The sequence below is a fragment of the Neospora caninum genome, chromosome XI (genome assembly GCF_000208865.1).
Source record: "Neospora caninum Liverpool complete genome, chromosome XI".
Taxonomy (NCBI): Eukaryota; Apicomplexa; class Conoidasida; order Eucoccidiorida; family Sarcocystidae; genus Neospora; species Neospora caninum.
In genome coordinates, this window is record NC_018397.1 from 4897263 (window position 1) to 4923653 (window position 26391).

General features: G+C 59.3%; 1 protein-coding gene across 1 annotated transcript; it reads left to right on the plus strand.

Moving 5' to 3' along the window:
* Nucleotides 1–247: 247 nt before the first annotated feature.
* NCLIV_058910 (Phosphatidylinositol 3-kinase tor2, related) lies at nt 248–26277 on the plus strand (the record flags this gene model as incomplete). Its single annotated transcript, XM_003885447.1, has 25 exons — nt 248–292; nt 1091–1362; nt 1828–2123; nt 2588–2775; nt 3031–3747; nt 4033–7157; nt 7566–8418; nt 9006–9465; nt 10076–10342; nt 10837–13423; nt 13936–14139; nt 14924–15123; nt 15622–15835; nt 16158–16683; nt 16870–17520; nt 18105–19086; nt 19538–20739; nt 20868–21024; nt 21273–21568; nt 22008–22242; nt 22792–22967; nt 23589–23837; nt 24303–24586; nt 25139–25816; nt 26175–26277. 25 exons carry the CDS (start codon nt 248–250, stop codon nt 26275–26277), a joined length of 14967 nt encoding a protein of 4988 aa, XP_003885496.1.
* Nucleotides 26278–26391: the final 114 nt, after the last annotated feature.

A 26391-nucleotide genomic window follows, 5' to 3' on the forward strand; every position in this document is an offset into this window, starting at 1 on the left:
GTTTTTTCCCGAATCGGTGGGCATTTTGCGGCAACCGTACGCGAACTCTGTGGACATGTCTCCCCTGTTGACTTTTTTTTTGAGGTCGATTGTTAGCACGGGCGACCAGGAGTGGACCGTCCACTGCTTCGTCAAGAATGCGGCCGCAGCAAACTGAGAGGCCTTCTCAACATTCACGAGTTTTGCGGTGGGAGGACAGATCAGCAGAGGCCGCGTAATGGCGTCGAATTCTTCCTTTTCTTCCCAGATGCCGCGTCGCGGCTGGCAAGGCACGGCAGATGGGACGCCAGAAGTAGGGCCCGATCTCCCAACTTCAGCTGATTTCACAGCATCGTGTTACGATCACGCGTCGTTCCGTGGACAGAGAAACACGGACTTAGCCTGCGGAGATCCGAGGGAAAGACATTTAGCTTTCGGAGGTTCAGGGTGGGTGAGGCAGAGAGATGCGAGAACCGGGGAGGCTGGAGAGCAGTGCGCGTTGTCGGAGGACTCGTTCCCGCCTAGTCTAGATAACGCATTTTTGTTTCGTCAAGGACTCGATGGAGATTCCTTCGATTCGCTGGCATCGGGCAGGCCGGACTCCTCCGACTACCAGCCAGCAGGTTCCGGTGCAGGGTGGCCGAGTAGCGGGACGACTTTTTCCGCCTGGTTAAACGTCAGAGGTCGACAAGGACGGTTCTACGGCGGTCTAGGGGATCCGACGCGGTTGCAGGGTGTTCAAGGAGCAGGAGCTGGTCCTACCCGAGGTGTCCCTTTCGCTCGCGTATCGCCTGGAACTCTTCTGAATGACTCAGTCGCTTCGGATCCATTCGGTTCACCGTCTCATTCTCCTCCCAACTCTCCGGAAAGTCGACCTCTCGGCGGGACACGGCCGGGGCGCCAGCGCTGTACGCGAGAAGCGACTCGAGAAAATGCGGCTCAGTGGGATTCAGCATTCAATATTGACGAGCCGAGTGAGGATGGTCCACCCTCTTCAAAGTGGAGAGAAAGTCGCGGCGCGATGCACGACATCGCGCCGCAAAGAGAACTGGGGGAGATGAAGGGAAACCTTGTTTTTGGTCGGGGCAGTGCTTTTCCTGCCCCCTCGCAGCCGCAGCCGGAAGTAGGCACACCCTGGGAGAAGGGTCCGCTGTGGGGAGCCGCGACGAACATGCGTGTGGGCGAAGCGAATACGGTCGTCCCTTGCGAGTACCTGAAGGAGTTGTGCAGTCGCAGCGATCGCCTGAGAGAAGAGGCTGCACATCAGATCCGAATTCATCTGGAGGTCATGGCGAGAGAGAGCAAGGGTGGAGTAGGGAGAGTCGTTGAGGAGGTCTGCGCTTTGCTGTGGAGCCTCATTACTAGCCGGCAGCTCACCACGCAGTAAGCGGATGTTTTACCGTCGAATCGCCCCTCTGACGAGGAACCGTGGCTACCTAGCCGTTCGCGACAGCTGCGACAAACAATCGCACTTTAAACGGCTACTTGACTGCCCGCTCCGTTTTCAAAACGCCATCTTCAGGAAAAGCCGACAGTCTTTTTTCGCGCATGCATCGCAGCAAACGCCCTGCTGGTTTGCCGGACTGCCGAAAACAAACATCGCTCTATAGGGGTTCTTGCTATTTCGCCACGCAGCAGCAACGTGCGCACGTAAACGCCGTAGATCTGGAATGGACAGAGAAGCCATCTTTGCTGGTGCCGGTGTGGCAGACTGCGTGAGTGGAGCCAGGGAAGCCACATGCCGCTCGTGCAAGATGCTAAAGACGAAATAGAGCTGGCGTCGTAGTGACACATATGGAGGATGCCATTTCTGCGGTATGTCTCCTCGATATTCGCTTGTCTCTGCAGGCTCGGGGCTCTGGAGCTCATGTGCGCGCTCCTTGTTGGCCCCTTCCTTTACTGGGAGAATGACAAGCTTCAGCTACCGTTCCTTCACCTCGCTTGCGAGACTCTACGCTGCGCCGCGGTTCCTGCGGCTCAGGAAGTAACAGGCGGCGCCAAGGAGGAGGATGGCTGCCCTGAAGACTCTCAGCAGGATAGCACCGTTGAATCGAACCAGCGGAAACTGGAGCCTCTTATCACGGAGAGACAGTGCCTTCTCGCGTGGAAAGTGGCGGAAGCCATCAGCCTCATCGCAGTTTCAGGTGGGAGGAAGCCAGCATCCAGTTTCTTCTTGTGGAACGAAGAAAGTGACGCGCTTTTTTGTTGACGTCGGCGATGACACACGCGAAGTCTGATCGTTTTCGACAGTTGCTGTCAAGAAAAGAAAGCGCTCGTCAGTCGGAGAGGGTCCGAGTCCTTTGGTGAAGCTTCCAGGGTTGCTATCCCACCGCAGTCGGGTGCGACTTCTGCAGAGCTGTTAACGAGACAAAGCGTGCGAGTGAGAAGAGCTCGTGCGCGGTTAGGCGGCTCCAATCTCGGCCTGAAATCAGTTATCCGACACTCGTGTTAACACGTCGGTTCCGGGATCCCTCCGTCACTCCACTTTTTTGACTGGAGCCGGCGTTGCCTGTGTGGACGCTTGAGTTCGATCGAAATTTTCCAACTCCCCTGACAAGCTTTTCGGACATTAGACGGATGACGTGGACGTTTCCTGTGGCGTTTGCAGGCAACGCCGGCACAGCTTCCAAGGCGTTTCGCAACTTGCTGCGCGTATCCTACGTTGGGTGGCTCCGTCGAGGCCAGCCTACGCTGTATCAGCTTACGGCAGTTCGGATCATCGGGCGCCTGGCGAGGTGTCGGCCGGACGCTGTCCCGGAGGATGTTCGGAAAGAGCTGCTGGAGTGCCGAATCTGGGTAGGGCCCTGAACTGCCTAGGCATCTGCACTCCCAGCAGTTCCGGGGCTAACCCCATCGTTTCCCTTTTAAATCTGTGTGCTCTATAGTCTTCCACTGTGCACCCGCTCGTTATTGCCATTGCTGCGTTTGTATTTCCCCGCTTTTTGTTTCCTGCCGTCTCCAGCACAGGAGGCCTTCTAGTTGAGACGCAAGGAAAAACGGAGTTCCAGATCACGCCACCGCCAGCAATGTCCTGTTTATTTTTCTGCGTAGGAAGCAATTCACCATGCACACCAACCGCGGCTGCGAAAGGCTGGCGTCGACGCTCTGCGTGCTCTGCTAAACAGTCACGGTCGTCTGAAAGAGAAGTCCGGTGCCAGAGCGAGGCTCCGTCGGCGTCGGAAAAGTCAAGTCCAGGGTTGCTTCGACGCTCTCGACGCCCCGCCTCGCGTCGTGCGTGACACGCCTGAAAGCTTCCAGAAGTCTGGTCCGCGGTCTCCAGATGCAGGGTACCATGAGGATCGGCCGTCTGGCTTGGGACAGTTCTGGAAACACTTGCTCAAAGGACTTGCCGCACGGAGTGCTGCCTTCTGTGCGGCAGGCACGCACAAGGAAGGCGCCGCACCTGCTGCTGCGCGTACCGGAGGGCCGGCGAAGGAAGCTCACCCTCTCAATATCTTTTCGGTTGCTGAACATGCGGAAGAAACACAGACACAGGATGAGGAGACGGCGCTCGGAGGCGACAGCGGCAGCCTGCACGGGTGCGACACGCAGAGGCGACTCAACCACACAACGAGAGTCCTGGAAGGGTGCCCCTGTGGCTCTGCATCTTGGATGTCGCACAGTCTTCGACGGAGGACCAGGGAATGTGAGAACCGAGGCGCGTTAGTGTCATCTTGCCCAGTCTGCAAGGCGGTGGCGCTCCAACAAGGTTCGCTCCTTGCACTCGCTGAGGTGTTTGAAGCGTCCAAACACAACCAAGCGATCCTGGTGAGGACACCGGTTTCTATGATATCCAGCAGATCAGGGTTCGAAGCAAAGTCACCGATCGCCCCAGTGCCTGTGTGGAGTTAGCTTTGCTCTGGAGCGCTTCGAATTTGTAGTCAGGTAGCCGGTGTATGGTCTCCCACAGGGTCTCGAATGCGCCCTTTTCTGCAACGCAGGTGCACTGCGCGCCAGTGACTCCCAATTTGCGGGGGCCATGTGCAAGAGCTCTCAGAGCCCTGTTTCATCTACACTGCTTTCCATCTCGCTGCTTTCTCGTTTACCACTCAGGCGGAGGTGCGACAGCATTCGTCAGACATCATCCCCCTGCTTCAAGACCTCTTCTTCTCCTTTCCCACTCTCGTACACCCCACGAGGCTGGCGCTGGCGCGTATTCCGCCGCTGCTAGCTTGCGTCGGAGACGTTTGGTTCCTTGAACGTGGAGGCCTCGATGTGTCGATTTCTTGCGTCTTCTCTCTCCTTCGTGATCACCCTCGTGTTTTTGTCTCTGAGAGGAGCGCGAGCGCGTGGGGCGGCACTGCTGGTGCAGCGCCGATTGAACGACCACACAGCGAAACAGAGTTGGCCGACGTTCCAGAAAGCTCCTCGCTAGGCGGAGCTCTCAATGAACAGGACACAGCGCTTAGGCCGTCTGCTTCGGCACAAAAGTCCCAGACTTCTGCATCACGAGAAAACCACGCTCTGGAATCGGGATCAAGAGTGAGCGGCACTGAAGTCGGCGAAACCACTGACGGTTGCTCTCCGGCGGATCACACATCCAGCAGACAGATGCCTGGGGCTTCCTCTGAGAAGCCGGAAGCGGGGCCGGGAGGGGAGACAGGGCCGCCTACTCTCCCTACAGGGGAACCTGCAGGCAAACATATGTCTCCCCCGCAGGGTGAGAGGCGCGGATCTTCGGACTCAGGAGCCGTGAGAGAGACAGGGAAAGAACTCCTCGAGGAAATTTCAAGCAGCACACAATCAAGGTCGGCGGCGCGCGGCGCAGGCAGCGTCGCGAAAGAGCCGGCGCCACCAGGTGGTTTCTCACCACAAGCTTCTCGTGACGCGCTTGCTTCTCCGGGAGAAGGGCCCAACATCAGCCCCGCATGCGGAACCTGCTCCGCGGGGACAGGAGGAGAATCGGCCGATTCTCGCTCGCGGCCGTGCGGAACGCCCGCAACTCAAACTCTAAACAGTGGGGGGAGCGATCGGTACAATAACGGCGTTGCGGCCATCACGTCCCAGGCAGCCGAGGCGTGTGCAGCTTTTAACTGTGTAGCCGAGCTGGCGCTGCAGCTTCCGGAAGCCATGGAAACTCGCGTGTATCAGTTCATCCCGGCTTTTCTTCGCGCCATTGAGCTAGGTCTGATCGGCTTTCCGCTTCCCGCGGGTGGGGACTCGCCTGGTGATGCGGGCGGAGTCAGAGAAAAGGCAGCGTGCACCGAGAGAGAATTTGGTGATGATCCTTTGCATGGTGAAAGACCACCTGCATCCCAACACGAACGTGACTCACGCAGTCGCTTTCTGGCAGGGGATCATCGGCGCAGCGTCTGCCCTGATATCGAGGAAGAACAGCCGGGTTCGGTGTCTGGACAGGAGACGTCGGTATCTGCTGGCGACGGGGTTCCGGAAACAGCTCAGCTGTTGACTGAGGATTCTTCTGGGGAAAAAACACCGCAGCAACTCCTGCTTTCCGCTTCTGATTCCAGCGTCGACGTGCCAGAATCTGCTCCGGGAATTTTCTCGTTTCTTGACGATCCACTCTGTCAGCGCTGCGAACAGATGCAGAAAGAACGCATGGACATGGCTCACAAGTTAGTGCAGCATGTGGCGCTCCAGTGCGTCTCGAAACTGATTCGCGCTTTCGGGGGGCACATGAAGGGCCGTCTTGATTTTCTGATTCAGTCAATGTTCTCTGGAGGCATCAACCGCAGCCTGTTGGAGGCTCTCCAACATCTGGTTGGCTGCCCGCACATTCACCGAGCCGTTCAGGACTTGTTTGTAGCTAATGTCCAAGCAGGTCTAGGTTCCTTCAGAAAGGCATCACCTTCTCAGAAATCGTCTCCGTATTTTGACTCCCACTCTCAAGACATGGCGTCTACACAGCTCTTTTTCGTCAGAAAAGGAGACGCTGAGCGCCACTCAGACAAAAGCTCAATCAATGGCGACTTGGGGCACCTGACTTCTCCAACTGGCGACGAAACGACTTCGCGACCTCTTGGGCTTCAGGCAAACGAGCACACAGGCCGGCCGAGCGTCAGCGTCGCGTGCGCCCGTTGTGGAGCCCACGTCGCGCCGGCCACGCTCGGTGAAGAAGGTGGGAGCTTTGACCCGGCGGGGATGCAGGGTACTAATGCGATCGAGACAATGCTTCTGGCTATGCAGGGCGCCTTCTGGTTCGGAGTGGACGATTTCCAGGTGAGACTGGTTGTGGCCGAATGCGCGCTGCAGCTGACGCGCCACCCGCAGGCTCCCGTCCGGGCTGCGGCCGTCTTGACGGTCTGCCGTCTTCTTCTCTCGCCGTCCAAAGTCTTCGATGACCCAACCCCCGGCGCACAGGGGCACATGCGAACTCGAAGCGAGACCAGCGGCTCCATGGAAGCCTATGCCGCGACAACTTGTGAGCCCGATGGTAGAAGAAGATATCCTGAGCTGTACAGTTCTCGCAAAATATCCCTTTACTCATCACACGCAAGAGACACGGGGGACACCAGGCGGGCCTTACGCCATGGTGAGACGGACGAAAACGTCGGCGCTCGAGAAGCGCGCGCGTCTGAAGACGTAGCCTGGCCCTCGGCAGGGATTCTCGAAGGCGCACGCCGCCACGCTGGGACCGTCGCCTCCGAGCACACTGGAGATTCTGTGCGCAGTCTCGTCAAATCTGACGGCACCCGCGTACCAAACAGTGTGCTTGCGCAAGACCTTGACAACAGAAGCACGCACAGCGCATGTGTAGCAGACAGCACGGTTCCGGAGCGTCCTTACGAGACATGTCGCACGAAACAAGGCGCTGTAGAGCTCCCCGGCGGCGACGCAAGCACGGCGGCCCTTGTGGCGGAGGCGGGAGATCTGCTCGGGGGCGCGCAGTTTCCTGGGGACAGGTGCGACGACCGGGAGTGGCACGCCGAGTTGGCCCGAGTAGAACGGACCCGCGTCTGGTGGGAACAGGAACAGACGCCGCAGATGTTGTTTCTCCAGAGACAGCGAATTTTGTTAATGCTGCATGCACTGTTCCCCCAAGTGTCGACTGATGTGTCACTGGAAGTCCGAATGGCAGCCGTCCGCGCTCTTGACGAGGCGGGAGATGTCGCCACACCGCTCATGCGTCACTCGGTCGTCCTGGTGGAGTCGCTGCTGACCTTCTGTCTTGATGAAGACATCATGGTCCGCCGAAGAGCAGTCAAGGTCCTCTGCAGGTACGTTTCGAGGGTGGCCTGTCGCACTTGCGTCTGGGGAACCAGAGAGGAAGAAGAAGGTTCGTCGCCTGGTGGAGAACCAGGAGCAGCACAGGGTGGAATCCCCCCTGGTTCCACTTTCGAGTTGTGTGCCAGGGGAGAACAACGGGTTCTTTCGTTTGCGGCAGCTCTGCGCAGTTGAGGGGGGGGGGGGTGGGGTGGAGCGAGAGAGAAAGGTTCTGCCCCCTCAAGGCCTCCCTGTTCGGGAGGCCACCGGACAACAAAACATTCACGTTTTTCTCCGGGCAGTGTCTCGGCGCGCATTCTTGCCGGCGGTTCCGACATTGGTTTACGAGAGCGTTGTCTATGTGTTGCGTCTGTTCCTATTTCGTGGCTCGTTGTTTTTCGTGGCCGCCGGCCTGCCTTCAGGTTGTCGCGTCTTGAGCAAGCTATCCTCTCCGTTCGCGGTTTGACCGGCCTCGCCGTGAACTACATGAGTCAGATTGTTCTGTCCTCGGCTCGACGACCCTTCTGTCGTGAGGCGGTGCCCCACGTTGCCGAGCTCTTGGCCTCCCTCTGCGTCTCTGCCCGTTCGCTTCTGGCGGCGTTCATTCGCCCTGCCGTTGAGTTGATCGTCGCGCACCTCAGGCGAGCTGTCTTGGGCGACTCGGACAGCCAAAGTGCCAGCTTCCCCGGTGGACAAGTCGCCAGCCGCGCGCGCACATCGTTCTCAGTTTATTACCCCATGGCCCAACATTTGCTTCACCCCGGCAGAGGCGAGACGAGCGACGCAGAGGATGTCCACGAGAAGCGCGAACCCGGCGAGGCGGTCGGCGGATCCCACGACCTTCGAGAAGTCAGTGGCGTTACAGAGGGAGGGTGCACGGACGACAGAAGGCCAGCGACCGCTCTCTTCGTGGAGAAGTTGAGTTCGTTAGACGATGGCGACAGCAGCGACGACTGGGGGCTGAGAGACCTTGCGCGAGAAGCGGCCGGAGACGAACTCGGGTTCTCGTCCCCGCTGGGTGGCGATGGCGCGCCTTGTGGTGGCGTGACGCGCTTCCAGCAGACCCGCGACCGGGCGTTGTCGTTCTCAGACGGGGCAGTGAAGAAAGACGGAAGGAAACGGTGCACGGATAAATGCCCAAGTTGCGGCAGCTCACATCGGGGGCATGTGCAGGTCCTTCTGGAGACTCTGGAGAAGTTCTGCGCGGTCGCTGATCGGCAGCTGCTTCAAGAGATCTTCGTGCAAGTTCTGCCCATGCTGCAAGTGGTTATTACGGTAAGTGGTCGGCGTGTAGGGGAAAATGCAGTGAGTACCGGCTAGGAATGTTCCGAAAGCTCGCGGGATGTATGACCTAACTGAACTCTCTGTTCGACACGAAGTGAATGTACAGCTGGGCCTTCTGCGCCGTGACCCTGTTGTGAAGAAGGCCACAACTGCGGGTGGGCGTCCGCAGGTCCCCGAGGACCGGGACCGTTTCCTCGAGAACGCCCTCGGCAGTTTCGTTTGCGTCCGCCTAGGGGGGGGCGGCAGAGACAGCACATCCACATGCTTGTTTCTTTGTACAGCGTCCAGTGAACGTGTCGGAGAGCAGCCAGATTTGCTGCTATCCCGCGGGGACCGGCCTGCTGCCAAGACCGGTCGGTGACGACTCTACGCTCGTCCAGGCATGCGCCTCATCAGAGCCACTCCCGGGGCCCTCTGATCGCGTGAACGAGACAGGCTTGCCGCGTGTGCTTCGCAGAGGAATCCTGCTGGGCATCCGACGTCCCAGGCCATGGCTCTGCTTGAGTTTTTTTTATGCGTGTTTCGCTTTGGTAGATGCGAAGGTCTCTAGGTTTTGCTGTTTTTGGTGTGTTCTCCAGAGACCGAGTGAAGACGGCCAGTGCTCCGCTGGTGTCTCCCTGCTGGTTGCCTTGATCCGGCAAACGGGAAACTGCACCCTTACACCCGACCATCGCCGCATCCTCCTGCGTACTTTTATACGCGTTCTCGTGCCGCTCCTGCGACAGAGAGAACGGAAGCTGAAGCTGCAAGTCATGCGTGCAGTCGGCACTTTGGGTGCGATTGCGCCAGAGATCTACAATGCTGACGATGGCGCACCAACGGCGCATCTTGTGTGGCACAGAGGAGCAGCCACGGAGGGGCACGAGGGCGCTCACCCAAGCACAGGTCCCGCTGACAGCCGCGCCTGGAGGGAACCAGGAAGGGAGGGTGGCATGCGTGTCCCCTCGGAAGAAAAGACAACAGGCGAGCAACGTACCGATGGCTTCCGATGGACCAGCCTTAGACAGATGGACAGGTCCGGTCTCCAAGAGGGAAGCGGTAAGCTGAGGACAACGTGTTGTGGCCAGCAATGCAGAAGAGAAGCACAACATGGACTCATAGCTTTCGGCTATGTCAAAAGCTACCTATAACGAAGAAATCTGCCGGATAGGACCGAACCCGTGCAGGACGATCGACACACCTGGTGACCTTGCTCTGTTTTGTTCGCTGTTACGCTCCTTGCTGAACTTTTTTCCAGAGATGGACTCGCCCTGCCTTTCGAGCCACTCTCTGGCAGAGTATCCGTACACGCTGGACAGGACAGGCTGTTGGCGGGTGCCTCTGAGAGGGCTTTAATCCTGTTCTGCGTCACTGCAGAGGAATCGTTTTTGTAATTCTAACGATGCAGACTCTCACGAGCACTGTGACAGAGGACCACAAGCGGAGCTACGTCAGGCGAGCTCCGTCTGTCATATGGTCATTCGTCGTGGCTTCCTGCAGATGAGACTGCGTTCATGATGTGCTGTTTGGAGCCTCAGGGCACAGCCACATGGCCACGCCAAGCTGGGTCGAACCGCTTTGCCGAGTGTCCGTGCTGCGCTGCTTGTTCTTCTCTGTGCGAACATGCGCCTATCCATGCGTTTCCTTGCGATGTCGACATCTTGCACAGATCCGTGTACGGCAGAGACGCTCGCCGCGGCGTCTCTAGTTGAAGCCATATACGCCTCGCACGCGATCGGCGGCAAGAATCGACCTGGGACCTTCTCGGTTTTCCGGCCTGCTCGTCGGGTGACTGTTGATGACCCGCTTGTGAACGACACCTTCACGAGCGTCGACAGGCTCGGAGGCGGGGCGAGCAGAGGCGCCACCACCAAAGAAGGAACAGGTCTGGACGATGCCGAAGAAACGTGTCGTGGAGGTTTGGTCCATGGACGAGGTAAGCGTCGACGTCCTCAGGGGGACTGAAAGTTCTCGAGTCGAGTTTGGCTCACAGCGCTTGAGGCCAAACGCCTCACCTGTGGAGCCTGGTACTTTTGCACTCAAAGTTCGCTGTGACGTGAATGGTCAGGGAGACTTGAAGGGATGCTACACTGGTGGCGACCCTGGCAGAGGAGACCCTCGCCCCTCTGCCCCGCATCCCACGCGCGTACGTGGTTGTGTCTCTTGGCGACTGTAGGGTAGCCTGTGGGGGCGTCTTCAAGTATACTTGCCCTGTAGTTGCTGCAGCTGGAGAGGTATTGCGAGAAGCCTGGGGAGAGCCAAGAGAAGACACGCCGCGCTCTGTCTGGCACCGGTTGTTAGTTGTGCAGCCAAGTCGCCCTTGCCTATAGCTGGTTCGAATTGGACAGAAGGTGCCGCACTTCCAGGTTCGCTCCTTGCTACGTGGACATGCACGTTCTGCACGCCGATCGTGTGGTGCGGTTCTTTCAGACGTCTTTTGGTTAACTCGGCGCTGTTTGACGGTGCTGACGAACGTCGCCCATGACCCCAGTCTTTCCCATCTTCACTTAACGGCCTTCGTCGCTATGGCTCGAATCGTGCGTTCCTACTTGGTGCAAAATCCTCGGATGTCCAGCGTCTCTGGCGTCCCCATGCCGGCAGAGAGCCTGCGGCACGATATGCTGTACCATGTGTCCAACGACGTGCTCCCGCCTTCCCGAGGCTCCGTTTCGCAACGTGGGAGCTGGAACCAGATCCTGGGGGGAGAAACTGGTGCAGAGCTGGCGTCGCAAGCGTTACCCTCGATGCTGCCTCAGTTTCTCCAAACAGCGGCCTCTCTTTTAACGGCGTCGGGATTGTCTGGCGAGCAGCGACTGGCGATCTTAGCAACCTTGGAGCAAGTGCCGTCGCTGTACAAACACACCCCGTGTCAGACGTCGCTAACTTTCCTCGATGTCCTTTTCGACCTCTTGGACCAGCGGCTGGCTGAGCTCAGGGTGGAGTGTCAACATCTTCCTCACACACGCGCGAAAGTGCCAGGCAGTTCTGGTTGGCCGTCCGACTTCGCCGAGCAGTCAAAGAGTGAGCGTCTCAGTGAACGCAGACAGGGTCCGCGACCTGAAGGCCACGCGCCTCCCAGATCCCCGCACACCGGCCCCGAAAGGGTAGCGCGCAGCGGATCCCGACCGGGCCTTGCCAGAAGAGTTGACTCACATGGGTTTTCCTCACGCACACTCTCCACAGTCGCGCAGCGAAAGACGCTTTCGGCAGTGCCGTCGCGTTCCCCAGCAGCGATGCGTCGTGGACGAGCCGCAGGAATCGCCGCAGCTTTCTCGAGACGCGCCTGGGATGTTGTGCGTGGGAAGGCACGGGAAACATCGCCCGGGAGGAACCGCAGCGAATGGCGTTTGTCGATAATCGACTGTGATCCGTCGTCGAGCGACAGCTACGATTCGACGTCAGATTCGTCTCTTAGTGGCGATGGGCAAGACTTGGACAGCATCTCTGCAGATGAGGACCCACTGGACCCTTCGACGGAGGTTCTGGATGAGTATGGAGCGGTCAAAGGGGATTGGTGGCCTGCGGACACGTCCAGTACAGCTGAAAGGGAGATCTGGATCCTTCTGCCTCTTCTCGAGATTTTCCTGACGAAACTGCCAGGCCGGATCACGCACTACAGCAGCCGTGCGGCTCGGCAGCTTCAGGAGCTCCTGCATATTCGACGTTGCTGCCCCCACACGGCCCTCGCGGAGCGGGCGCTTCAGACGCTCCAGCGATGTGCCTTGATCCTGCGACCTACCGTCGGCCACCAGATCCTGTTCCTTGCTCAGCTCTGCACGGTTCCGTCAATGTCTCCTTCATCCTTTCTGGTGTCCGGCGAAGTCGCGGCGCCGGTGACCGCCCGCATTGCGGACCTGTTCTGTGAAGATCAAGACAGTGCCGCGCGACGCTTCGATCGCTGGCTGCTCACTGAGCAGAAACGGGAGCAGGCGGGGTCTCTCCGGTGCAGATGCTGCTGCTGCTCTGCAGCGCCTCTGCAGCTCCGACTGGCGCTCCTAAAAACTGTAGAAACCCTGTTGGCCGACTGCGGCTTCCCACTGCTTCTGGGAGGCACCATGTGCCGCCTCATGAGCATTCTGCATTGTGCGGATGATGAGGGCGTTCCGGTCGAGCTGCGAGAGCAGGTCCTCTCCGTGGTTGAGACTGTCCGGTACCTCTTTCCCAAAGAAGCCGGAGTGTACGTACGCCAGCTCCAAAAGGCCATAGTCGCTTCCGGAAAGCCGTATCTTACCGATGGCAGCTTCGTGGGGAAGCAACCGAGTCCTCCGCCGCCCGCTCCTCCCTCTTCCATTGACCTCCACGCGACCCTCCAGCAGGGAGACTCCGAGGCTTCGTGGGGCCGTGACGCTCGCGGAGAGCCGCTACCCCCAGAGGCGAGGAGCGCACCTGATAGCACCGGGCTTCGCTCCACGTCTGTTTCCGCAGACCCCAGAAGGACATCCGAGGAAACGCGCCCACGCCCTTCTGCGCAGGCCGCGAAGACCTCGATTCACATTCGAGGTGTTCCCGAAGCGTCCACTCCAGAGCTGCGCCCGGCGCGGCATTCGTGGAGCATGAGTGGCTCGGCAACGCAGCATCAGCTGGGTGACAGTGATCCGGAAAACAGCGAGGTATCTTTAGAGGGGCGACTCTCGGAGCCGGGGCCTTTCGTGCAGAACCCAGGACGGGCCTTACTGAGACACGCAGGAATTTGCCGGGGGGACACCCTGCAGGGCGCTTCGTGGGCAACGACGCACCCCGCAGTCGCCAACCTCGACACGATCCGAGAGATATCCGAGACGGAGAAGAGGCTAGGCGACAGCGAGGACGACACGTTCGACTCTGGACAACGCGTCTTGGATCAAGCACTCGGGGACGAGCACCGCAGACACCATAAAAGAGAGAAGCCAGATGCGCGAGAAAGAAGAATGACACGACGCACGAGGTATCAGAAGAAACACGCGACGCGGAGGCGGAGCGAGGGTTTACACTCGCGGACGGGCGAGACTGCGCACGAGCTCTGGACAAACTGCGACTTGTAAGTGTGCTTTTGGAAAGAACCTGAAGGACGCACCTGGCGCAAACGAGGGATAATAGAGAGAGGCAGATCACCTCTGTCAGATTGAGGGGTTTCAGTGTTCTGGAGCCACGAACGTCCCGCGAAGCGATAGTGCTGGGGGTAGACAACGCTCTGGCGGAAGGAACCAAGTTGCGTGCTCCGTGAACGGTGGGCAGACGACGTCTGCCGTCTCGAGAATAGTACGTGACCACTGCGTTGCCGTCGGCGAAAGCAGCTGTTCAGACAGTGGAGGTTCGCGCGTGCAGGACCGTTTGCTCTTAACTCCAAAAGCGGACAACACTCGGCCGGGGACGCGATCTGACTGCGCTTCAACTAACGGATCGGCCAAGAGAGGCAGTCCAGCTGACGCGCGTTGGCCGTCTCTCTTCACAGTGTGGAGGACCGACGTCTCCTGGAGTTTCCTTCTGCTGCCCTATCAGTTCCGTTCATCTGCGCGTGCTCACTTGATCCTTTTTGTTTGTCTGCTTCAGCAAAAATAAAGCCGAACTTCACTGTTGGTTTCGGAATGTCTCTCTGGCGATGCTAAAGGAATGTCGCGCCCCAGTGGTACGGGCTTGCCTGCCAGTCGCCCTGCAAGACCCCAGCGTCACTGCATCTCTACTGTCTGCAGTTTTTCTGACCTACTGGGCATCGTGCTGCAGCAAGGGTGCTCTCTATCAGATGTACCAAGTGGGGTAAGGAGTCATCACGGAAGACGAAGAGGCTCCATCGAGTGGACACACTCACTTTGTTTTGCGCGAACATCGCTCTTTCGAAGACGGCTTTAAGCGGGGCAGACGCACCTCTCGCAGCCAAACAAAGAGGAAGGCGCCTTAGGCCAGCACGCTGTTTCTTACCGTGTGTGGTGGGACGCTGTGCATTGCTGGGCGTGAGGTTTTAGCTGAGAGTGGTGCATTCTCGAGTGCACTGGCCACCAGGTTTTTGAGGAGCTGCGTTTCGAGAGGGGAATGCGACTGGCTGAATAGTGGCAGTATGGGTCTCCTCGTAGCCTCGTTCCGTGTATCATCCTGCACGGGGAAGGCTCTGAGTGGCCATCCTCCCGCACCGTGCTTCCGCTTTTTCACAGTGTTTCCCTGCCTACACGTTCTCCCGCGCCTTGCGCTGCAAACGACTGCGCATTTGCGCAGGGACCGGTACACCTAGCCTGGCCTCGGGTAGACCGGCGACAGATAAATATCTCTTGGATGATTTTATATTAGCGGCTACATGTCAGTCAAACATGCGAATTTTAGGTTTTTGCGGTGTCGCCGGGCGTGTTCCCTCCCCGACTGCAGTTCGCCATTGAGCTGTTTGGTAATTTGTGTAGCGCTGTGTTTGGGCGCTTGCTCGTTTTGCCAATGCTCTCTCTAGATCTTCGAGGCCGACTTTGGCAATGACTTGCTTCATTTCTGAGATACTCAGCCGTGTGCCATGAACGCAGAGGCACCTTCTCGTCTCTCTATGCGTTTCTTTCCTCAGGCGAGGTTTGCGAGGTGTTCTCCTCTGCCCCGACGTGACGGTGCCCGCGCTTCGGCGGGTGCTAGGGCTGATCGAGATGATTGAGCAACAGCGCTGGCCGTTGCCTGTGGACACTCAACTCCTCGCTGCAGTAGCCGAAAAGTGCCAGGCGAATGCGAAGGCGATTCGTTATCGTGAGGAGCTTTGGCTAGCGGATCCAGGTAAGCCAAAACAACCGGAGATACTTTTGTTCCAAATGAAGGTAGCGAACATATATCCTTACAAGAAACACTTTCGTTACGAGAAGCCGTAGGCTCTGACACTCGACGGCCGGAAACTTCTCACCCAAAGGCAGCCGTCGAGGCCCGGAACCGTTTTGAGCCGGGGGAAGCGCGCAAAGCATTTTAGCTGGCCCGTCTCCCGAAGCGGACCGGGGGAACGCGGAAAGACTCCATCCAGAAGCTGATTTTCTCAGCGCACTGTGCACGGCGCGCGTGGCCAGCTTTTTTTCGAGAGCTGTTGATCCCCAAATCCAGCAAAGACATGGAGCGCCAGCTCCACAAAGTTGACGGCCTTTTGTCTGTCACGCCGCGCTCGGACGCGGCTGTGTTCTTGGCTGTGAGCGTCGAACGCTGCTGAGCGACTTGCGTGCGCCTGATGGCCTTTCGACCGGCATCGATTTGCGCTGTCGAGCTCCTCTGTGCTGCTGCCGGTCGCAGGAGGCTCGGTGGAGGCGCTGATTCGTCTCAGCCACGGGGCGCAACAGTTGGAGGCTGCTCGAGGCATCCTGGCGCATGCGCAGAAGAAACTGCGCCTCCCGGTGAAGGAGTGCTGGTACGTCCAGCTGGGCGACTGGGAGCAGGCGTTGGAGGCGTACGAGCAACGCGAGCGAGAAGACCCGAGCAACGCGGAGTGGCTGAAGGGCAAAATGCGGTATGTCACACGAGACACCGGCGAGAAGGGGAAGTTTTCGGAACACGAGGAAGCGACGAGGCGCCATGGTTGCAGCCTCTGGAGGAAGCTTAGGGAAACCCATCCCCCTCATTCGTTGACACGCAGGCCATGGGGGGGAGGGCGTCGGAGATGTGCCACGGGGTGCATTTTCAGGCGGACCAGGAGGCTGGGAAAAGTGCTGCGGATGCGGGAATCGAGCAGCCTGTTCCACGGCATGCCGCGTGCTGTGGCCGACACCGGCGCCCATCGCGGTTGAAGTTCATGAGATGAGAGAAGAAGCCTCCCGCTGTTTGGTGTTCAGGTGCCTTCGCGCTCTTGGAGAGTGGGAGCGTTTGGCCGTCTTGGCTGACGACCTCTGGCAAGACGACCCCTCGCAGTTCTCGCCTTACGGCGCCGGCAACTACACCTCTCTGCGCTCCGGCTCCGACATGTCCACTGTGCAGTTGCCCTCTGCTTCCGCTTCGCCGCGGACCTCATCTTTTGCCTCTGCGTCTCCGAGCTTGTTTTCCCCCGCTGCAACCAGTGCGCACGCGCCTGTCCCAGGCACGCAGCACCCCCGTGGTTGGCAGTCTTTCCTTGGCCAGGTGGACAAAGGAGAGTCGCCCTACGTCGGGCCGGCGCACAATTGTCGCTCGTCGCCCCTGTCGGACCCTGTTCCGGGCGGGTCTGCGCACTCGCCCCAAGAACGCGCAAATGATGACAGACGCGCGCAGGACTTCCAGAGTCAACTGGCGGAACGGCGCCGGGAGACAGCCAGCCTTGCAGCCTCGGTCGCTTTCCACTTTCGCGATTGGGCGGCACTCGAGCGCTATGTTCAGTGGTTCCCGGTGAGTGCTTACGGAAAAATGGGCCCTCCAGCGGAGAAAGCTGCGGGCATGCTGTCCCTCTCTACGCGTTTGAGGCGAGACAAAGCAAATGGACCCTCTTGCACGCGAGGGCTCTTGAACGAATCCGCTTCCGCGCGACCAGCCAGAAGCATCGCGTTTGCTCGCTTTGTTCGTTTTCTCTTCCAGGCAACCGACTCGTGTGAACACGCGTTCTACATGGCTGTTCTGCGTGTCCATCGTGGCGATTTTGAGGCCGCTCTGGAAGAGATACAGCGCGCGCGGCAGCTGCTCGATCCGGAGTTGACGGCGCTGCTAGGGGAGTCTTACAAGCGGGCGTACCCCGCGTTGGTGACTCTGCAGCAGCTCGCCGAACTCGAGGAGATCGTCGAACTGCTTCAGCGCCAGAGAGACAGACGAGAGGAGGGGCAGCAGCTGCTCGGCTCCGAGTGTGTCGATGGAAACCAGAGCTACGCAGCTCTTCGCATGCACGATTTCCCAGCTTCCCGGAACCTCTCAGAGACGGAGACAATCCGGTGCAGGCGCCAGTCGGACGTTTCGAAAGGTTTCCTGCCGCCGAGCTCTGCGGGTTGGGGCCTGCGCGACAGCGACTTACGCGGCCGGCCTGAGGACTCGGCTGAACAGCGACAGCCGCTAGGGCGCACCGAAGGATGGCAGCAGGACCAGCGGAGCCGCGGAAGTTCGCCGCCGCGGTATTCCGTCCACGAGCAAGACGACATCGGCGAAGAAGGCACATCCTCAGAGCAGCTACGCCATCTGTGGCGCACGCGCCTCGCCACCTGCGAATCGGATGCGGAAATCTGGCAAAAGCTGCTGCGGGTAAGAACGGGTTTCGCAGGGGGAGGACCTCCGAGCCGAGGGCACTGTGTGTGCAGGGTTGTTGTCGCTGAGCAGGATGATCGGTGGGAGTGGAGGGTTTGCGCTCGCGAGAGATCCGGCGCTTCCGTGGCCGGAGCGCAGGCCACGGGGGGACAGCTCCGAATGGAAATGCGAGAACGTTGGCTGTAGTTGCGGGATTCTCCAGAGGTTTACAGTGCTTCAACGCGAGACGGGGGCAGAGACGCGCCAAGAAGGAGGGAGAGATCGCCGACAGTGCTGTGTGTCTCGGCAAAAAGGGCTCCGCGTTGTGTGAAGCGGGTGCGCTTGCGCCTTTCCCCGCGTTGCTGTTCGACGCAAAGAACTGCCTTCGACTAGAGATCAGGGACGCTGCCTAAAGCGTGTAGTGACGGGTTCTCGATCTCGGAAGTTGGGTCTCTTTTTCGATGCGGGGAACGGGAATGCGTCGTTCGCGAAAGACCTTTCTTTGCCAGCGGTCTACGCAGTCCCGCGGTTGACAATCGCTGCGGAAACGTCCTTGCACCGCCGTATTTGCCCGTTGAAGTCTCTCGTTTTCCGCTTCTCAGGTCCGTTCGCTCATCGTCTCCCCCCATGAAGACGCCACCACGTGGCTGCGCTTTTCTTCTCTTTGTCGGCAACAACAACGCGCTCGGCTGTCTGTGGAGATTATCCAGTGCCTCCGCGACCACCCGCACTCGCGCCACGATCCTCGTGTGGCCCTGGAAGCCTTCAAGGTTCTCCACGCGGTCGGACGCAAACTGGAGGCTCAGCTGCTCCTCACGAGCTTCTGCTGTCAGTTCGTGACGACGTTCTTCAACGACATGCCCGAGCAGCTGCTCTGCGCTCAGGACTCGGACGTGCCGCTCTGCGTGCGGGCTGCGAACCTGCTTGAGTTTCGCGCGGTGCCGCCGAAGGTTCGCGGACTTCGCGTCGCGGGCCTGAGTACGCTTTCCGGATTCGCTCAAGGCTTCGTCGATATGAACGTCTCTTTGCCCTCGTTGACCCCTCGGAGCGAACAGCTCCTCCGCGCGACGGGCCACTGTGAGCTGGACACAGGCGCGCTGTTGGCTCTCGGGCGGCGCGAGGTGTACAGACGCTTCCTTTCTGACGTGAGGAAAACCGTGCAACGCCACCAGGACTTGCGTCGCCTGCTGCCGCCTGAACTCGTGGTCGTCAAACTCATGGAAGAGCTCGAGGAGAGAAGCTCGCCAGGAGCTGAAGGAGCAAAGGGCCCACGGCCCTCACGCGAAGAGACCGTGGGGGGGTTTGCTCGGCGTCAAGGCTCTGACCCCGTCTGGGAGCGCCTGGCACGCGGCGAGCGCCTTTTGAAACCGACAGACGAGCAGCCACTCCCTGCAGTGTTGTTTCTGGACGAGCCGACCAGCATGTGGAGGAGAGAGATCCTCCGGGATGGCAGCTGGTACCTCTCTCTGAATCTGTGCAACCAAGCCGTCCACGGCGGCCTGCAGCAGTGGAACCTCGGCTCCGCCGCGGGGTTGACGAAGGAGGAAGGACTTCGCCTCCTTTCTCGCAGCCACTTGCGACTAGGTAAGGCGCCCAGGGTGGCCGCGCGGTGGGGTGGCAGCGCCCGCACGGCGTAGATGAGAAACATATTTTGCAGGTCGTCGTCACGCGAGGCCCCGTAGGTGTGTCCGTGAGGAGGCGCCGAAACAGGGTTCCCTCGCAAACCGAGATTTTGAAGGCGTACCCAAGATCATCAGGGGAATCGGGGATCCGTCTAGGCACCAATTCCACGTCGGTTATGTTTTATGTGTGTCCCATCGCGAGACTCTTGGCCACCAGAGACCCGTGTGTGTCCCGTCATACCTGGTGATCTCATGTGCTCACATAGAGAGGCTCTCCATGTCCCCTCAATGTGTCCGCTTTGGTCATGAGCGAGGAAACTCGGCTGGGTTGCGCCGCGCCTCAGTTGGACTGCAAAGTCCCCGGGTGTCCTCGCTCACGCGCGCATGTTGCGATTTCCGTCTGGTTGTTTCAGCTCAGTGGACGAAGGACACGTACAACGCTGGCCAGGGTGCGCCGTTCTTGCTGCACGACATCCATTTCCACTCTCGGCGCAAAACGGGTTTCGCCTCAAGCTCAGACGGCTCGCGTTCGGCGACGCGGTCCACCCCCGCGTCTAGGCCGGGGCTCCCCGTCCACCACGGCCCAGCTCAAATACATGCCTCCTGGGCCTGCAATGCCGACGCACTCTTTCAGGTTCTTCACTGGCAGCGGCGAGGGGTGTTGTTTCAGAGCCGGAACGCGAAGGCGTGGTCAGCGTGGGCTCTAACGAATTTCCAGGTCGCAGAGGCGCTGAAGATTGTCGCCACCGGCTCGCCGCCATTTTCCAGCAGCAACAACTCTTCCACTGTCTCTTCGAGCACCGCACACGCGAGAGGCGTGCGCGTCTCCCGCCGATCTGAGCAGGCGGACTCGCCCGAATTAGGAGCCCTGCCGGAACGGAGGGGGAGCCGGGACTTTGCGCAAGACGGGCGGAGAGATGGTGAGTCTCACCAGAGCGCACATTTTGAGTCGTCTTCATCGTTCGCGTCCTACACACGGTCAAATTCGCTTGTGAGCTTCTGCTACGACGGCGGATCGGGCGGCGCGGACGACGGCCACCGCCGACAGCTGCGAGGGCCGGGAGAAAGCCAGTACGCCGACAGCGCGGTCTTGTTGCAGCAACCACCCCTTCTTCCGAACGCCTTGACTGACATGTACCACGCGTGGGAGCCATTCGCTGCAGATTTGCCGGAAACGGACGAGAATGGAAAGGCGGGGAAGTCTAGGGAGCGGAGTCCCCACGCTGACCAGCCCAGGGGAAAGGAAGAGCCGTCTGGAGACCGGGCGGGCGAGCGTGGGAAAGAGGCGGATCGCGGCAGGGCGGCGAGACACCGCGGGGAGGACGGACGGCAAACCCAGCAACACCGGCCGGGGGAAAAGCAAGACGAGGCCAGAGACGTGGATTTCTGTTCACTCCACGAAGCAGACAGCAGCACGGGAACCCCTCGGGGACAGCCGACGGGAGGCGTCGCTGCAGAGGAACGGAGCGAAGAAGAAAGAGAGGCACTGATGTTGGCCAGCATGCTCCCGCATTTCATCGTGGAAGCCGTTCGCGCCTTCCTACGGTCGATCGAGCTGCGGCCTTCCAGATCGAGCCTCCAGGACATTCTACGGCTGATCAAACTCTGGTTTGTGGTAAGCGAAAACACGTATGCGCAGACGTGTCGCAGAGTCTAGGGGGCGGACGCTGCGCTCCCGTGAAGGGCCCCGCGGCTGCGGTGGGCAGTCGACGCACTCTCGTCTTTGTTGTCTTTTCTTCGCAGCATGCAGACATCCCCGTCATCTGCCCCTTGGTCCAACACGGCGTGAGCACAATCCCGTTGGCAACGTGGCTGGACGTGATTCCGCAGCTCGTGGGACGCCTAAGCACGCCGGATTCGTGCCTGCGCGGATCCCTCATGAATCTTCTCAGCAAAGCAGGTGAGGCCGCGGAGAAGCCTCGAGCGGCGACAGAAAAACACGACTTGGGAGTCGCGGCGGAGTGACGCCGCGGTGCACGGCGTCCGAGTGGAGACTGTTACGCGCACAGCCTTGGCGTGGAGCGCAGCTGTGCAGGCGGTACCCCTCCGTCCAGACATGCGTCGCTGCGCGCTGCGAAACGCCTCCACCGACTTCACGCGAGACACGGCTGTCACGCGCCGCGTGGGATGTCCTTTTTCTGTCTGCAGCTGTTCAGTTTCCTCAGGAGTTGATCTTTCCCCTCGCCGTGGCGAGCAAGAGTGCAACGCCGCATCTCTCCTCGTCTGCATGCGTCCTCTTGAATATCATGGCGCGCGACCACCGCGAGCTCGTCCAGCATGCGTTGCTGGTCAGCGAAGAAGTTGTCCGGGTGGCGGCTCTCTGGGAAGAGCGGTGGCTGCGCTGCCTCGAGCAAGCTAGCGAGGCGCACCACACTCGGAACGACTTCCGGAAAGCTGTCGCGCTTCTGGAGCCGATGCACGAGGAATTGAACCGGGGCCCTCAGGTACGTCCGCGTTGGGGCCACGACCCACTCTTCGGGACCCCCGGGGACGGAATGGGTCTATCGACTGTTAAGAGACAGGGCGGACCGGCGCCTCTGTCAGGAGCTCCTGGCTTCGCCGGGGAGGGCTGGCGACCTGCACGCGGTCTTCCCGGGCACATGCAGTATTTAGAGGAGACCGCTTCACAAAACTGCGGCTTGGACAAGTATCGTAATATCTGCAACCGGCCGTCCACACACGGCTGAAGCGAGGTGTAGAAGGCAGGAAGGCGTCTCTTGAGTCCGCTTGTCAGAAGGTGCCTCAGGCACGCAAGTGCGTGAAACAGCTCTTGTCGCGGAAATGCCTTGGACGGGGGCGATGCACTTTGCGACCTCGCAGATGCACCGAGTGAAGCTTTCCACGTTGTTTTGCCTGCCATGCGCGTCTGCCGTGTGTGAACAGACTTTCAGAGAAACGCTGTTCCTACAAAAGTACGGCCGGGAGTTGGAAAACGCGTACACGTACCTCAAGCGATTCAAGAGAAGCGGGAACCGCTACGACGTGGACCAGTGCTGGATGTTTTACCTGCCTGTCTTCACGGGGCTTCTCAAAGACTCGCAAAACATAAAACGGCTGGACCTCAAGGAAGTCTCTTCTGCCCTCGCAGAAGTGAAAGACCTGAAGGTCGCCGTCCCTGGTGAGTCAAGCGGAGGAGAGCGTCAAGTCGGCGCTGTTGATCCAAGAAGACGGCGGCGGAAAGGATCCCGAGGTCGAACCAGCGAAGGCTCCCGCCCTGTAATGGCGACTTGATGCTGCTGAGCGCTTTGCTTTCTTGCGTGCGTGGCCACGACGAGGGACAAGAGTCGAAGCGGGAAAAAGCTGTCCGCTTCACGGGCACCCGACTCCTGCGTCCACGGGGGTGTGAGGCAAGAAGCAAAAATTGCATTCACGTCACCACAAAATCTCGCCGTTTCGCTTCTCGGGTTGGCGACGTCTTCGTGTTGCTTTTCGAACAAAGCTACAGCGTATCTGCTGCGGCGGCCTCGTGTGAACAGCGGGGGAGGTTTTCAAGGCGAACAGGGTACTGCCTGCTTACTCGTCCTTCTTTTCACGCCTGACCTTCTCCCCTCTATTACACATGTCGCCGTCCATGCGCATATCGCTCCCACCGCGAAACCGCTTCTCGGCTGTTGCCCATTTCGATAAGAGAAACTGTCCTCCTGCTGTGGCCGCTGCCACTATGCAGGTTGCACTGGCGTAGACGGCAACTACCCGTTGATCCGATCGTTCCTGGGAGAGGTCTCCGTGTTCACCTCCAAGCAACGCCCGCGGAAGATCGGGATCATGGGCAGCGACGGGCGAGTCTGGAACTTCCTCCTGAAGGGCCAGGACGACTTGACGCAGGACGAGCGAATTATGCAGGTCTGGAGACGCTGCCTCTGGAGGGGGGAGTCTTAAATCCGCGAAAACCCGAGACAGGCGCACTGCACCCAACGTTCTCTTTCGGGAAAGCTGACGTGCGGTCGGATCTGATGTTGGGTAATTCCGCGGGGCAGTTTCCTCCATTCGGGACAGCGTTTTTTACTCGGTCCGCCACACTCGAATTTCAGTGTCTTTCCGAGCAGCTGAGTTTCTTTTGCACATCTCGGCTCCGAGGACGACAACTTCCTCCGAAGAAAACACAGACAGACCTCAACCTGTCGTCCACCTCGCAGTCTGAATTCTCAAAAAGGCAGATAAATAGTCGTGCCTCAGTTGACTTCATTCCCAGCACGATGTTGTTGATCATCGGGTCCATGTCTTTGTCGTAGATTTCGTAGGTTGGGCGCGTTACACGTGATGACTGTCAGCTAGAAATCCATACACATTTGCCCTGTTCAGCGATGGCGAAGACGGACGATCGCCGAGAAATCTGCTCCCGGCGAGCGCGCCCGAACCACGCTCCGACTGCTGTTTGTTTCACGGACCGCTGGGCGTGCCTGGGCCTCCGTCCTGCTTGCATTTCTGTCCGTGACTTCTGAGTCGTGTTTTTCCCGCGTGCAGGCGCTCCGCTTGATAAATCACTTGATGAAGAGCAACGCGGACGCGCGGCGGAAGGAGCTGTCCATCCCGCTCTACAGCATCGTCCCTCTCTCACCCACTGCAGGCCTCATCGGCTGGCTCCAAAACACGGAAACCATGCTCACGTTGATCAAGGCCTTCCGACAGCGAGAGGGCATCCCTGTCAATCATGAGCAACTCGTGTTGAAGTCGCTCTATCACAAATACGAGTCCCTGACGCTTCTTCAGAAGGTACGCTGCGGAGTGAGAAAAAGCTTATAATCCTGTCTCGGAGAGTCGTGAAGAGGATGGCGCTGAAATAGCTTGCCTTTCGCTGCTGAGCCAAGACGTTACGTGTGCGTGACAGACTGGGCGAACTCTGCTGTCTCCTAGCCCCACAATGCGCGCCTCTGTGTGTGGACCTTCCCTAGACTTTTCGAAGGCTTTGCAGGAATTCTCGACGTGTCCCCGCCAGCTGAAAGGCAGAAATCGATGTGGCGTTTTCGCTGCGAGGAGTGCTTGGATGCGAGCAGCTTTTCCTGCGCAAAAAATGGTGCCAGGCCGGGTTCGCCTAGACGGAACGAAGGTCGTGGCTCTTGGAAAAACGTTCCGCTGTCAAGTCGTGACGCGACCTCTCTTGCGTGTCGAGGGAGCGAGGCTTTTGCGCATGCCCAGACCTCTTTCCGTTCCTGTTTTGCTTGCGCGTGTCTTCTTCAGGTGGATCTCTTCGAGCAGACGTCGGCTGCGACAAGCGCACAGGCTCTGCGGCGGGTCCTTTGGCTGCGGGCACGCAACAGCGAGGAGTGGTTGGTGCACCGAGCGAATTTTTGCAAGAGTGTTGCGGTCATGTCCATGGTAGGGTATGTCCTTGGGCTTGGAGACCGCCACCCTTCGAACATGCTGCTCATGGGCGAGACTGGGCGCGTTGCGCACATTGACTTCAGCGATTGCTTTGAGGTCGCCGCCTACAGGCCACGCTGCCCTGAAAAGGTTCCCTTCCGGTAAGAAGTGAAACTGAATTTTCGTGGGGAGTTCGGAACCCCGTCGCGCCCTCACCAGCAGGGAGACCTAGAATGGCGGGAAAACTGGCGGGGTGGGTGACGCGGCCGCGCCCACAAAAAGGACGGAGAGAGGGGTCGGGGTGCGCGCGTCACGTGTCGGGGCCCAGGCCGGCAAGATTTCTTCTTCAGAGGTCTCCACGAAGGCTACTACTTCTTGTCTGTTCAACTCGAGGCCGCTGCAGCAGATTCCGCGACGACTGTCTGCACGTTCGTGGCGCGGTTCCTCTTAGGCGGCAGCGACAGCTGAGGAAGGGAGGAGGCTGGACGCGCCGTGCTGTAAGTCGCTGACCTCGGCGTCGTGCGACCGCGTTCAGCCTGTTGCACTAGAGAAAGCTGCAGGAACTGACCGCAGGAAATTGAGCTTTGTTGACTGCTCTTGCCTCGCACACGACACCTGGGAAGAAGGGCGCGTCTCCCTGGGGTGTATCTTGGAGTTCGCTCTGGCCTGCACGGGAAACCCGGAGAGGGCGCTGGATGTGTTTTTCTTTTCAGGCTGACGCGCATGATCGTTTGCGCTCTGGAAAGTGGGACAGTCGAGGGAACATTTCGAGCAACCTGTGAGCAAGTCATGACGCTTCTAAGGACAAACCAGGACGCCATTGTCGCCATGCTCGAGGCAGCGTTTGTAGGCGATGTCTCGACAGCACGGCGCCTGCATCAGATTTTTGGTTGGCAATCCCACCGGAAAGTCCCGCCCAAGCCGACTGTCTCCGGCCCATCTGGATCCGGCTTCAGCTGGATGGAAGCCCGACCTAGGTACGGCCACGGAGAACGCGTTTTCTTGCAGGCCTCCCTGAGGCCATTCGAGCAGCAATACAGACGCGGAGACAACACCCGCGACCTCTCAGCACAAGGCAGCTCGTGGAAGCGACTGCCGCGGAGTGACGGCGAAGACGCCTTCGATCGCAACACTTCCGGACTGGCGACACCCCAGGAAGGCGGCCCAACGACCGCTGTGGGGCATCGTCGCGGAAATGTACAGCGCTTCGAGGGCGGGCATCCTCGTGGCAGGGGACTGGGTGCGGACGATTTTCTGGAACAGGAGACAGGATCGGAACCCAGTGGCGACTCAACTGCACCATGTGGCACCGGAAGCGTGCAGCGTCTCCAGTGCTACACAAAACAGGTGATCGCTCGCGTCGAAGCCAAGCTCACCGGCTACGATTTTGAGTAAGTTGGGGAAGGACAAGGGAAGCGGTGTCTGGCGCGACCTGTACGATGCTCGAAACATATCAAGATTTATAAACATAGATGCAAGCACGAGCACAGCTTGGGTCCAGGGGAACATGCGGCGGCTCGGGAGCAAAGGCGCACTTTCAGTCGGCTTCGCCAAAAACTCTCTTTCAGCGTGTGTGATGGCCCGGTCCGAAGTCATGAGGCCATGGCCCATATACCTCTCCAGCTGAGCAGTGCCTCCCGAAAAAGACGATTTCTCTGTCGAGGGGAGCGAGTCTGGAAGGACCGCCTCGTATCCCGATCGAGCAGAGACAGTCGCATCTCTTTTCTGTGCCGTGCTGATGTTTTGCAGAGAATATATGGATGTTCCGGCTCAAGTAGACAGGCTCATCGAGGAAGCGAATGGAGTTGAGAACTTATGTGTGGCCTACGCCGGGTGGTGCCCTTTCTGGTGAACGTCTGTCGCGGCCTTCTCTCTGGCTCGTCGGATAGATGTGAACCAGAATGATCGGCGCTCCAGGAGGCTACCCCTGCGCATGCAAGCAGTTTGTAGGAGTTGAAGGTACACG